This window comes from Brassica rapa, chromosome A02 (genome assembly GCF_000309985.2).
Source record: "Brassica rapa cultivar Chiifu-401-42 chromosome A02, CAAS_Brap_v3.01, whole genome shotgun sequence".
NCBI lineage: Eukaryota > Viridiplantae > Streptophyta > Magnoliopsida > Brassicales > Brassicaceae > Brassica > Brassica rapa.
Genome location: NC_024796.2, coordinates 8,827,885 through 8,841,842, shown reverse-complemented (window position 1 = coordinate 8,841,842; position 13,958 = coordinate 8,827,885). Strand labels below are relative to the sequence as shown.

The window sequence follows — 13,958 nt, the reverse complement described above, 5'->3', positions numbered from 1 at the left end:
TACATTTTCCGAATAATTCGGTAGTATTTCGTCTCTTGCATGTATTTTTTAATCCTTCATTCTGAAACAATTTTAGAATGCTTGATTTCACTTCAGTTAGGAGTAGTTTTTCCATTTTTCCGGAAGCAATCCTCCGTTTATAATGTGGAGTATCTTGTAGAATGAAAATTATGGGGGTAAAAATATATTCAATAGATCTAGGCCGGAATAAGTACAGTTGGGGTCTCTTGACGTCTCAACATATATTCGAATTCTAGTTCCAACCATCGACTTCTGGGCTTAAAGCTATGGCAGTATTTCATGAAACGATTTTATGAAACGATTTTTTTTTAAAAAAATTAGGAAGGCTTTCTGAAATATGTATGATATCTTCTTGAATTTAAGTTATAAGCCATATTTCAGCAAATAAAACTGAAGAAGTATAATATTTTATAAAATTTAGGAATATATTGATAACTATGTATAATCTTTATAAAATTTACGCAAACTTTCATAAATGTGTATTTTAAAAATACATTCATAAATGTATGTTTAGAAAGATTTTCATGAATATATGTTTATGAATAACTTTAATTCAAGAAGATATCATACAGATTTCAGAAAGCCTTCCTAATTTTTTTTTAAAAAAATCGTTTCATAAAATAATTTTGAAACAAAAAATTTCAGAAAGTTCGATTTTTGAAATATCTATACATTTAGTATATTTTTAGGAATTGTATAATTTTCATTTAACCTTTAATGAAACATATTTTGGTCAATTTGATTTTTGTGGGTTAGTTTGTAAACAAAAAGATGTTTTAAAACTATTTGAAGCTATTTCTCTTTCTTTTGTGTTCTTATAATCTTTTTAATCTTCAGTTTAATTTTATTTACCAATTTAGATAATTGTAATTTATTTTATTAATTACCTATCTATCTCAAGATGGATTTGAAGGATCCAAATTTCTATAAACTTGTTATGTTACCAAAATTTATGCTCTCGCGTCTTAACTAAACCGATTAAAGTTGATAGTTAACCAAATAAGATCGATTTAACCACGATTTGAGACCCAGACTCATTAGAAAAAAAAAGTGATCCAAATCCAGACCTGTTATTCCATCGAAACTTTTAACTAAAAAATCCCCAATTTGTTGAGCCCTATAAAACAAAATCTCATTCGATTTGTAAGCAGAAATCAATGGAGTAATCTTTGGAGCTTTACAAAACGTGGAGAGTCCAATCGTGGAAGATGAATTCGACGAAGATGTTGTGGAGAGAGACAAATTCGAAATCGAACAACTAGTTGAAAACTTCGTGAAAAAGCCTTCAATTCAACTTGACGAGGTTCCAGAAAGTGAATTTAGGATTCTTATTTTAGTTTGAGGATTACGGGGTTTTGTGTTTTGGGTTTAGGAACATATGTAAGGGTCGGGTTGATTTTTGTTTTTGCTCGGGTGTTACTTTTGGTCGGGTGGTCGTAAATTCAGTTTAGTCTCAGATAAAACAATAAATCGATATAACTGTCTAATTTGATCAATGTGGAGAAATAGGTCTCGAACTATGAATTCGAAGGAAAATAGCTATAAAATATTAACAATAGTTTCGGAAAAATTTGACATTATATCATAATTCTCGTGGGAAAATAACTATTCTGCCCATCTCAAAATGGATTTGAAGGACCCAAATTTCTGTAAACTTGTTATGTTACCAAAATTCATGCTCTGACGTCTTAACTATCCATTCTCTAATTCCTTAATGTCCCCATGCCCAAAAAAAATGGTAAGACGAATAGAAGAAGAACTTTAAAAAATCTCCATCCTTCTCTCCAAGCAAGGCTTCTAGCATTTTCGTCTTAAACCCAACTTTATAATCGTCCGTCACTCGCTGAAATCAACCCTAAATCTCACAAACCGACCTCTCCTTCTGATGGCATCTCAAATTCAAGCTTCACGCATCTTAACACCATCAATCATCGAAATTGATAAAGGTCGACCCTTTATGATAAATGTGTTCCACTTCCACACAAGGATCAATTCCATCAAAAGGTACCCATTTTTAGGGGAATCTCTTGATTTTTCTTTTTGGCACTGAAACATTCTCTCTCAACAGTTTTCAGATTCGAAGACCGAATCAGAGAATAGCGTTTGCGTTAGACACGGGCTCTTCAGTTCCTCCTCCTGGTCCTGGAGACAACGGAGGGGACAGAACAGGTCTAGGTAGCACTAGATTAGGCAGAATCGCGGTTGCGTTAGGCAAACAGCTGCTTGTGAAGATAAACTCGGCGAGACAAAACTTTCCCATGAAGATATTTCTACTGCTTCTTGGTTTCTACACTGCTAATGCATTGGCCACGATTCTTGGCCAAACCGGTGATTGGGACGTGCTGGTTGCGGGTATCGTCGTGGCTGCCATTGAAGGAATCGGTATGCTTATGTATAAGAAGAAGAAGAAGGAGACATCTTCTTCTTCTTCTGGGAAGAAGTTTCAGTCTTTTGTTGTGTTTATGAATTTCTGGAAAGCTGGTGTTTGTTTGGGTCTCTTTGTTGATGCTTTCAAGTTGGGTAGCTGAAAAAATTTAAAATCTTTTCTTTCTTTTCTTCTACTGTATGAATATAGATATATAGAGAACCTTTGATTAGAGTCACAAGTGTATCAGTTGCAACTAGAGTTTCAGTTTTGTCTGAGAATGCAAGTCCTGTTCTTTGCACTAACGTCTGCATTAAACTCTTGTGAATCAATTGCTTTGCTCTAGACAGTTTCTTTAGAATCTTACTGAGAGTTAGAGGAGGCTGCATTGCATACACAACTTAATTTGAGGCATATGTTTGCCAGAATCATTGTCTTTGTTCAACGCACTTTAAAACCCAATGATTATATTGTTACTTCAAAATAGAAACCTCAACTTACAATCCTTTCCTGATCTATGCTCTACTAAGATAAAATAGTGTTTACAAGTAGGATTAAAAGCTTTCTTTTGGAAGAAATAAAGAATCTAGTTTCTTTAGAATCTTAATAGGAGCAAGAGGAGTCTTCACACAACTCAACTCAACTCAGTGTTGCCATGAACTAGACAATGTACCGCACACTTCTTGGTTTGTGCCCCTTAGTATCTAATTGGTCCGTCAAGGCTGCCTGTAGCAAACTGAGAGATACAACAACAAAAAGATGAATGACACTCAAAACTACATTTGAAGTACTTCCATGTCTCTTGACAAACATTCTTGTTTGAAATTAGAAGTGAATATGTGAGAGAGAAAAAAGGACCTGTTGAACTATTGGATTTGTTGAGGTTGTAAATTCATGAGTCATTCCTTGCCAGACGATTTTTCCTTCATACAGAAACAATAACCTGAATAGAAGAAACCAAAACTTCTCAAGGGATGAAAGAAAAAAAACATATCATGTATTTCAAGAATGTGGACAATATAATCAGAACCTGTCTACAGCTCTTTGAATGGTGCTATGTTGATGGGTAACAACCAAATAAGAGGCGATCTTCCCAGGTTTCCCAAGTGAATCCTCCTCGCCCGTCAAGTGAACAGATCGTATAAGATCTTCAACTACAGTTGATGCAATGGGATCAAGTCCAGCTGTTGGCTCATCGTACAAGAGCACCTAAGAAGAAGAGAAAAGCAGTGCATGATAGAGTTACATACACTTTCATCAAGAAGTATACAAAATGCAGGAGCTTAAGTGGATCTTTGGATGACCTCTGGCTCTATGACCTCCTTTGTTGTATCGAAAATAAGTGAACGAGCTAAAGCAACCCTTTTCTTCATCCCACCAGATAGCTCAGAAGGCAGTCGATTCTCAACACCCTGATCTTGTTAGAAAAGATTGAAATCATAAGGAACCAGATGTTTCTAAGTGGAGTAAACAATCATTCATTTGACGCATATCTTTCATAACTGATGTGATAATTAGGATACCTTCAAACCAACAGCTGCCAAGGTCTGTGTCACAAGCTCAGATATTTGATTCTCCGACATTTTTGAATTCTCATAGCTGAAATTAGTTAAACATGGAAAGGTTAAATCAATAAAAAGACTTTCTGGATAGAGAAATGAGTGGTGATGTATAACAAACTTACAGTAGAAAACCAACATTTTCACGAACTGTAAGAGAATCAAAGAGAGCTGCACTCTGAAAAACCTGTAAAACAAAACCCATTAGATACACAAAACTCCAAACCATAAAAAATGAACGAGCCATGAAGAAGAGCACTTACAAGGCCAATACGAAGCCCTGATATCTCCTCATCACTTATCAAACCAGCTCGCTTTTTCCCTCGTATATAAACCTCTCCCTGATCATTAGAGACAACCCATAACCTAAAAGGATACCATCATCTAACTAGAGAGAGAGAGAAAAAAAAAAGGAAAGACTTGTCAGACCTTGTCTGGAGCAAGAAGACCAGCCATGATCTTTAAAATTGTGGACTTTCCAGTCCCAGAAGGACCAATCACCCCAACAGCTTCCCCATGTCTAATCTACATAACCCAAAAAAAAAACAAAAACAGTTTAGAATGTGTTTTGAACAATCCTAAAATCTTTATCTAAAGGTAGAAGTAGCCTTTAGCAAAACATGAACAGCATTACCTTAAAGGAAACACCTTTCAAGATATGTTTATCCCCAAATGATTTGTAGACATCTCGACATTCTATAAGAACATCAGAATCATTCTCAGGCTCACGCAAACCTCCTCCTGACTTTGATAGACTCTGCAGATATCAAAAGAAAAAACTATTAGACAACAACACTCTCAAATCAAGTTCGGACTACAATTGCATAAGATTTGATTGCAGAGATAAAAGGAAGAAACTTTGAGAAATTACATCGAATTTGGTGGCGGTGGAACAGCAAAAGACTTTCCGACGGAACGGGGTAATACTTCTTCTAGACATAGGGACGGGTTGGTGGGAAGAAGCATGGAAGTGTAAACTTGTACGAAGCAAGGAAGAAGAGGCAAAAGAAAGCATGATTCTGGGTTTTGAGATCTTGAAGAATGGGATCGAAGATGCACCACCGTTTTGGAGAAATTGACACAGATGAATCAAAGGTGTGGGCTTTGCGGGTCACTTCTTTGCATAGCTTTTTTTTTTCCAACTTTTAACGAAAGCAGAATTGGTGAAAATACCAAAAAAAAAATTATAGAGAAATGGTAGAGAGAGATATGAAGAGAAAAGTGATGACAAAAAAAATAGGAAGAAAAAAAAGTAGAAAGAAGGGGTTTTGGTTAGGTAAGTGATGAAACTCATTCCAAAGTGAAATACAAATTTTAGTACATACGTTAGCGGTATAACCACAAAACTCTAGAATTAAGAGCCCACAAAAAAGTGGTGTCTGGAATCCACACTGGGACAACTTACAGAGACACAGCATAAAAACTAAAATTGCCACTAAATTCAGCTATACAGATTCACAACTACACATGAGCATTAAACAAACTAACTTAGTAAACTTTAAAACTGAGTACACATGCCCATGACCGAGCTTTATCGTTGCTGCCCATGGCCACCAGTCACACGATAATTTATGCTTCATACCTCTATACGCTCATCACTGCTGTCTACGCCCGCCAAACGATAACGTCCAAGAACAAAGAATTTAAGACTTCATAACCCGACAAGAAAGACCGCTACTCAATCCACACAACCTTTATATACGGATACAAAGCACTCATAAACGTCAATTTTCCCTTAAATAGAAGCTCAAACCAAACACCACGAAGACGAAACCTTGCCAATTGAAACTTTCCGAATGCACACATGGAAGAAGAAACAATAGACAAGTAATCACTGCACACATCACCCCTAGAAGAAAGTCTGCTAAATCAAGTGTCAAACTCCAAGCATAAAGACAATGGTACCCTAATTTGTACGGAATCAAAGGAAAACCGACAACATCTAACTCCTTTATCTATTTATTATATTTATTTATGTAATTTACTTAGATTATGATTTGTGTTTCATTGATTATGTATGAGTAAATCACATGTTAGATTTAGAGGTTTTCAAAGGATTGATAAATTATTAGATTGAATGATTTGGGTTATCTTATATGATTCATTTGAATTGTTCTTAAAACTAGATTTGGATTGACAACCTAAAATCTAGATCTTATGATAACGGGTAGATACAAAAATATTATTGATTACCTGAACTAATTTTAAATGAGCTAAATAACTAATTTTAAATGAGCTAAATGGGATTTAGTGAACTTATCAAACATGATCTTAATGCTTGTCTGAACTGACTGAATTTTGGAATCTAGACAAAGATTATATATGCAACAAAAGTTGACTGATTTGATTGTAATGCTTTGAGTTCTAAAACTGTATTTCATGAACCCTTAGCATCTATTTGTTTACAATTCTGAATTACTTGTGGATTTCTCTAAGTCTATCCATTTCTCTAAGTCTAGCTTTTCTCCATATGTTTTATTTTATGATGTTTACTTGATTTCTATCTACTTGTTTAGCTTAATTCGAAATTGAAATATATTCAGTGACATGAGTCTATTTTGATACGATTCCTGAATAGTACATTATATCTTTGAAATTGCATAATTACTTATTAGGGTTAATTTGAGCATATCAACATTTGTCCTATAATAATGTGAATACTCATGAAATGGCTCTTACACTCTTAGATGTGGGGATGGATCAATGGCATTGTTTCCATTGTCGTACACATTTTTAATCCTTCATATCAGGAGAGGTTAGGTAATAAACCGTGAAGATGGCTTTACTTTTACAGTTTTACTATATTAAATCTGTCAACAATGAGTACAACATTCTGCCATGAACGAAAAGGTCTCTGGTTCATGCGTCAACGTAATCTGGTTAAGAGATATACTCATATACACAACAAACAATTGAGATAATAATCAATTAAGCATAGGACTAATACTTTAGTAACAAAACAAGCATTTCTACTTTCACATCTCAGACAATGTTTTTCAGAAACTGAATATACACCAAATCAGTCTTCTCTTGGCCCTTTGCCCATGACTTAAGTGTTTAACCTTTGGTCTGGAGAATATAACTCCGAGCACGAGATGAGCAGAAGATACCCAACACTCCAAAATCAAAGCTAATAAAGGCGCTTAAGCAGAATATCCAAATCGATATCGGTCCTTCCACCAACTCGTTTTGATATATCTCCTCTTGTGATGCATCAATGTTTGCAGGATCACACTTGTTCCCTGAAGTTTCCACACAAAGTTCCGGGTTCCCAACCAAAGCCCCTGGAAACTTTCCAAGCCCTTCTTTCTCAGTAACGATTCCAGAGAAACAGTTGTGAGACAGATTCAGAAGAGTCAGTCCTGGAGGAGTTGAGACATTTCCAGTGACTTGACCTGAGAGAGAGTTGTGTGAAAGATCTAAGGCCTTTAGCCTCGGCAGCTTCTCTAAACGTGGAAGCTGGCCTTCGAGGAAGTTGTACGACAAGTTCAAGTACTCGATGTTCTTCTGTCTGAACAAAGCTTCAGGTATTTCTCCGTGTAACAGATTGTCGGAAAGATCGATCCCAACCATTGACAAGAGATCGTAGCTGAAGGCTAGTTCCTCTTTAGCAACCACATTTGCTGATATCTTGATCTCCACTTTCCCCGGTGGCACTGAAGATCCAGCGGTCCGAAAATCCTTGAAGCGTGTGCTGTTCAAGTTATCGTCAGGTATGAACCAGGAGAACCTGTTGCTGGAGTAGTCCATCATTTGGATCTTGTCGAACTTGAACAGCCAAGAAGGAAGCGTCCCGCTGAACTTGTTCCTTGCGAGAGAGAGGTACTTGAGGTTGGACCATTTGGTAATGGCCTCGTTAAGGCTTCCCGAGAGGTTGTTGGAGCTTATGTCCACAATCTCTAGCGACTTCAGGCCGGCTAGAGTCAGCGGGATCTCGCCAGAGATCCTGTTGCTGCTTATGTCAAGTATCTTCAGGCTGTCCAACGCGTCGAGCTCCGGCTGGATTTCCCCGGAGAGGTTGTTGTTGCTGATGATCAGAGCGAGCAACTGAAAGCAGCCAACGATGTTGAGAGGGATTGGTCCGGTCAGCGCGTTGTGGGAAAGATCAATGACTTGGAGATAAGTCAGGTTCCCTATTCGCGCAGGGATATCTCCCGTTAGAAGATTGTGAGAGAGACGCAATGCTTGTAAGCTGGTTAACTCGGTGATCCTCAAGGGTATACCACCAGAGAACCTGTTGTAAGATAAATCAAGAAGAATCAGACCGAGTTTGTCGGTTGTTTCGGAGATCCTGCTAGGGAGACGACCAGAGAACCCGTTGTGGCTCAAGTCAAGCATCACGAGCTTCTCGGAGAAGATAAGCCTTGGAGATATCTCGTAGCTGAAGGCATTGAAGGAGAGATTGAGATGAGTCAGCTCTGATAAAGAACCAAAACAAGAAGGTAGTCCACCAACTAATGAGTTGTCAGCTAGATTCAGAACGCTTAGAGATGGACGAGAGGCGTAGAAACAAGGCAGCGTACCGGATAACCGATTCGAACCAAGGTTGAGAACAACCAATGGCTGTTGGAAGTCTCTAAGTGTACCGGTCATGTTATTGCTCTCAAGATTCAAAAACTTTAGAGATTTCAAATAAAGCAAGGTTTCAGGTATCTCTCCACTAAACAAACAGAAGCTAAGATCAATCCTCTCGAGATACATCAAATCACCAAACCAGAGAGGAACCGATCCTCGTAAACCTCTATTCTCGCTTAGAACTAATTCTCTAAGCTCCTTAAGGTTAACGAACGTTCCGGGAACCGAACCAACCAAACCGTTCCGGCTAAGATTGAGTGTTCTGAGATCACGCAGCGCGCCGAAGCAAGCGGGGATGTTTCCGGAGAAATTGTTTCCGGAAAGGTCCAAGATTTGAAGTGAAGTGAGCTTACAGAGAGACGGGTGAATCTGGCCGGACAAGTTCGAAGCGGGTATAGTGAGGGAGACGACTTTTCCGGTCGGATTCTGACAAGCTAGACCTGTCCAGTTGGAACATGATGAGCCGTACCATGTCGATAAGCTTCGATTGGGGTCGTGAATCGAAACGCGGAGTATCAATAGCGAGGCTTTGTCTTGTGGGTCAATCTCTGGAGGCTGTGATTGAGCTAGAAGCAAGGAAGGAGAGAAGAGGAAGAAGAAGAGGGTAAGATATGCAGTCTTCACCATAGCGTTCTCTGCAAATGGAGAGTGAAGCAACGCGACCTTGAAGTGGGAGATAAAGACAGACCCCAACATTCTCTTTTTCGCTGCTTTTGTTTTAGTTCAGACACACATTATTTATTACTATTAGTTATTATATAATATGAATATATGATCTTTTTAAAAAGCAAATTAGTATTTTTGAGCATCAAAAGTAAAAAACTTGGTGGATTTCTAAAAAAATAAAAAAATAAAAATTTCTGTTCATTTATTTATTTCTACAAATTTTAGAGTTGTTAAATCTAATTATTAGGAATCAGATACTTTTTTTTTTTTTTTTTTTTTTACTATTTATATTCTCTCTCTTACTTATATTTATATTTTCCTTATATATTACTTAGAAATTAATTGAGAGACCATGAATATATATGTTCGAATTATATGTCTAGTTTTCAGATGTTAGATTTTAACCATGCCAATTATGCTGAGTTTTCTCTAGGATTTGAAAATGGATGTCAACCGCAGGAAATATCTTATACGTATGTCTAACAAGGCTTTTGACTCGTGGGTCAATCACCAAACAGTTTTAAACAAGTCATAATTTCTTCAGCTTCCTCGCAGTAGGCCTTGCATAGAAGTAGACTATCATCTGCGAATAAAAGATGATGTCTCGAAGAGAATTCTTCTGCAAATTTTATCCTATGGAGACGGTCAGCTTCTTCAGACATGTTTAAGTAACTAACCAAGGCCCCAGCGCATAAAATAAAAATGGATAGTGACAAAAAATTGCATTGCCTAATACCTCGCTCATGCTTGATGAAACTATGTGAATTCTCATTCAAAACCACCAGGAAGAATACTTAGCTCACACACGCCACAATCTATAAATCACATTTTCCAGATTCTACCAAAATCCGTTCTTGCTATGAGAGTCTCCAAAAAAATTCACTCAACACAATCATAATCATAAGCTTTAGACATGTCAGTTTTAATAGTCTTTCACCTTTCAGCAACCTTTGATTTTGTGTGTAAACCATAAATCATCACTTATCAGATGATTATATTGTCTGAGATAAGATGCCTTGAGACGAACACTCCTTGCGTTTATGAGATGATCTCGGGCAGAATCATTTTCAAACGATTACACAGAATCTTCAATATAATCTTATATTGTACTGAGCACAAACTAATCAGCCTCATATCTTTAATGTGAGATGAATTACAATCTTCGAGAAAACGCTGATTCGAGTATGGTTCCAGCCCTCAGGCATAATAGCGAAGCAAAAAAACTAAATGAGGCCCGAGCCAGCTATAAACTTGGATATTTCATTTTTAGGATTCTATTTCCCATAATATTAGGCCACACAAATTATGGCTAATAAGTCCTACGATATCTCATTAACCTGATCTCTTTATTTCTTTTATCAAATTGCTAGGGTAGGCACAAGAGAAATACTTCGTATTTTGATATATTCGGTAATTGGCTTGTCTTATGCGAGTAATCAAAATTTGGTCTGTTACTTGTGGTATATTTGTAAGTTACTTTTGTAAGTTGCGTTTTTTATGTTTGGTTTAGTGTGTTATAATCCATTTCAGAGATGAATTTCAGAGATGAATCAACACATTTCTCATTGGATGTTGTCGAGTTATCATCATATGATTTTTATATATTAGAAAAAGAGTAAAACAAGTTGAATCTTGAAGTTTTTAATCATATCATTTCTCTTACCGACAAATATTCAAATTATTATACTTGTTACTTGTCTCAAGAATGCCAATTATCTACTATTAACAGGCTGTGTACCAGGCAACTAAAGAGTAAAAACCAAGTATCAATTGGGCATTTTTAAATCCATTTTTTTTTATTTAACTATTTTCTTCTTTATTCTTAAGTTTAGCTTATTTTCCAATACATCTTATAATAAGCTAAATACTTGTCCAAATGACCTTTAATCTCAAAGAGCAAGAGCTGGGAACATTGCTACTTTAATAAAATTTAATTTAGGGTTTTAATGGGAAATATGTTCAGATTTTGAGATATCTTATTTCTATTCTCTACACAATTTGTACTTTAAAAAAGGCAATCACTAAGAAACTGATATGATCAAAGTCATACCACCAACATTGACTAAATTCTCAACTAGACAACTTTTTGATGTGTCATGTGTGAGAACAGAGTAATAATGAACAATTAGTAAATTAATTCCAGATCTTGCCGATTAAAAATGCTAATAGAGGGGAGAGGGAATAGAATTAGACAAACATTTGATTCAAACATCTCTTATTACAATAACAATGTCTCTTCGCACTTCCAATAAATAATCATATTCAAAGATCATGACAAGATGTTCTCCAGTCCTTGCACTTGAGTCTGAATAATTGTTTTTTACTCAAAATACCTCTTTTTCATTTCAGTCTATTTTAAACTCTAACGAGCACTTAGATCTTATCAGATCAGAACAGAGCACTAATTACTTAACTTTATCCAATTCTTAATAATCTTAACATATCACTCATCACAAAAGGCTTAGCTTTAACAGCCAGCTTCAACATTACTACCAACACCATCATCATCATCATCATCATATTAATCTTCCAATTGCCAACTTAACAAAACAAAACAAAACAAAACAAAAGACCCTTCCCAAAATATGCTACAAGTACAATCCTGGTGATAAAATACTAACCCATGAGAAACAAACTGGAGTAAACAGAAGAAGGAAAAAAAAAACAGATACATAAACTGATTGAAGAGAGGCAAAGAAAAACAAATCTAGCTTGAAGTGTGAACAAGAACCTCCATAAAAGACCCTAATTTCTCTATCAGAATGGCAATGCAAAAAGAAGATAATTAATTAATGAGGATGATGATGTTGCTGAAGCTAGTAGGTAATGCAATTTAATGAAAGCTGAATATAGAATTATGAACAAAAATATAAAAATAAAGAACCAAACCAAGAACACATATTTATTTTTTTCTTCCCTTTCACACTTTGCAGATGAAATCAAGATGTCGATTTACTTTCCTCTATCCCTGAATTAATTAAAACCAAAACATCAAAAAAGAAATTGGAAGAAACCTAATAAGAAGTAGAAATTAGAAGCTTACAGTGAAAGATATCAGATGTGGCAACCAAAGCAATTGCAAGATTTGGGAGTGAAGGAGCAATAACCAAAGGGTCTATTTGGGATGTTGCAGTTGATTGCAAAGCAACAAGGTAAAGGCAAGCAAAGTCCTTTTGCACCTCCACAACAAGTGCAAACTGAACATATCTGGAAACTCCCAAGCTTCCTTCTTGTTTCATTCATCACCATATACTTCTCCTCCAGTAATGGCACCATCCTCATCTCTCCTTCTTCTTTAGATGGTGTTGTTAGCTCGTTTGCCTAACAAATTCCACACAAACCCAATCAGAGCCCAGAACGCAAAATCTAGTACAATTCAAAGATTCAATTTTTCCAGACGTTTCAGACAAAATCAGAAATAACCAGATGAAAAGAGGTCAAATTGAGGAATAAAATGACAAGTAAATGGTCAGAGATGAGTAGAAAGACACAAACTTACCTGGAGACTTGAAGTGAAGAAGATTGAAAAGCAGAGAAGCCACAAAACAATAGAGACCTTCGATTCTTCTAAAGCACTCATCGTTTTTTTTTTTTGTCTGTGAAATAGTTGTGGGGTTTAGGGATTTTGCTCAAGTAGTGAATGACTTGATGCTTTCTCTTCTTTCACTTTCTTCGTGCTACTTCTCTTGAGCTACTTTCTCAATTATTTGTTAAACATTTATTATTATTCGCAGAAAAATGTTTTGTTTTCTGAGGGGAATACGTGGGGTCCCAATTACTTACTTTATTTACCACTTCATTACCAACACCATTATCGGATCAAATATATTGAAAGACCTTGCCAATTGTAATTAAACAGCTTAATTCTTCTTCTTTTTTTTGAAGGATCAGATTCTTCTGCTGACATGATTTTTTCCCCCTAAAATCCGTTTGATTATTTCCCTTAGAAATTGGAACAGTGCAATGAAGAAGATAAGATATATAAAACTATATAACCCCCATACAACTTCGTTGGTCAATGACAAAAACTATATAACCCCCATACAGCTTCCATATACAAACAGGTTTCAACAGAGAAATTGTATGAGTGGCCTTAAACAGCTTCAAAACTAGTCTGACACTAACATATTTTGATGACTATAAAAAAAAATCAAATCACAAATACTAAAAATTTCAGGGTCGGATATCTGCTCATATCCAGTGTTTATACAAATAGAAGTATATACAAACGAAATGCTCTTTATCACGGCTTGACATTTTATCCGTTATATTTTATTTTATTCGTTATTAGTTTCGATTCGATTTGATTCGAAAAATCTGGATATCTGTATATCTTCGGGACAAAAAATATTAAAGATCAATATCCGCTAAAAATAAATCAAATCATAAATACTAAAAATTTCAGGGTCGGATATATGCTCATATCCGGTGTTTATACAAATAGAAGTATATCTACAATCAATTAAAGAGTTTTAAATGTGTAATTTTATATACTTATTGTTTTACCATGTAATTTTGACAATTTAATTTATTAAATTATTAATTTATGGAAGAAGATAAATCTTTATAAACACTATAATTTTCTAAAATTTTAATTTTTTATTACAAAATAATTATTTTTTTTTAAGTTATGAAGCATATAGTTCCCTTAATCTTTAATTTTGTTTCATATTGTATAAAATATTTTTTTTTTTGAAAAAAGCTTGTATAGTTCTTTTTTTAAAGACTATTTGTATTGAATAAAGTGGATGAGATATTCATAAATATATGTA

General features: G+C 35.5%; 4 protein-coding genes across 5 annotated transcripts; 1 reads left to right on the top strand and 3 right to left on the bottom strand.

The window, feature by feature from the left end:
* Positions 1-103: 103 nt before the first annotated feature.
* On the top strand, positions 104-2,687 carry LOC103852233 (ycf20-like protein). 2 transcript variants are annotated; one of them, XM_009129151.3, is made up of 2 exons: positions 104-2,025; positions 2,090-2,687. In XM_009129151.3, exons 1-2 carry the CDS (start codon positions 1,907-1,909, stop codon positions 2,547-2,549), a joined length of 579 nt encoding a protein of 192 aa, XP_009127399.2. In that variant the 5' UTR covers positions 104-1,906; the 3' UTR covers positions 2,550-2,687. The 2 variants fall into 2 exon arrangements, with proteins under 2 accessions (XP_009127399.2, XP_018511682.2); XM_018656166.2 differs by having other exon boundaries at positions 2,087-2,618.
* A 146-nt stretch (positions 2,688-2,833) lies between these two features.
* LOC103852232 (protein TRIGALACTOSYLDIACYLGLYCEROL 3, chloroplastic) lies at positions 2,834-5,276 on the bottom strand. The gene is made up of 10 exons (XM_009129149.3): positions 4,817-5,276; positions 4,580-4,702; positions 4,375-4,470; positions 4,209-4,286; positions 4,071-4,132; positions 3,910-3,985; positions 3,691-3,798; positions 3,417-3,595; positions 3,245-3,329; positions 2,834-3,122 (listed from the first exon to the last, which is right to left on the bottom strand). The coding sequence occupies exons 1-10, from the start codon at positions 4,958-4,960 to the stop codon at positions 3,084-3,086; spliced, it is 990 nt and encodes a 329-aa protein (XP_009127397.1). The 5' UTR covers positions 4,961-5,276; the 3' UTR covers positions 2,834-3,083.
* A 1,450-nt stretch (positions 5,277-6,726) lies between these two features.
* Positions 6,727-9,383, bottom strand: LOC103852231 (receptor-like protein CLAVATA2). Its single transcript, XM_018656907.2, has one exon. The coding sequence runs from the start codon at positions 9,214-9,216 to the stop codon at positions 7,003-7,005; it is 2,214 nt and encodes a 737-aa protein (XP_018512423.1). The 5' UTR covers positions 9,217-9,383; the 3' UTR covers positions 6,727-7,002.
* Positions 9,384-11,365: 1,982 nt separating this feature from the next.
* On the bottom strand, positions 11,366-13,118 carry LOC103852230. Its single transcript, XM_009129147.3, has 3 exons — positions 12,686-13,118; positions 12,230-12,507; positions 11,366-12,154 (listed from the first exon to the last, which is right to left on the bottom strand). Exons 1-2 carry the CDS (start codon positions 12,764-12,766, stop codon positions 12,241-12,243), a joined length of 348 nt encoding a protein of 115 aa, XP_009127395.1. The 5' UTR covers positions 12,767-13,118; the 3' UTR covers positions 11,366-12,154; positions 12,230-12,240.
* Positions 13,119-13,958: the final 840 nt, after the last annotated feature.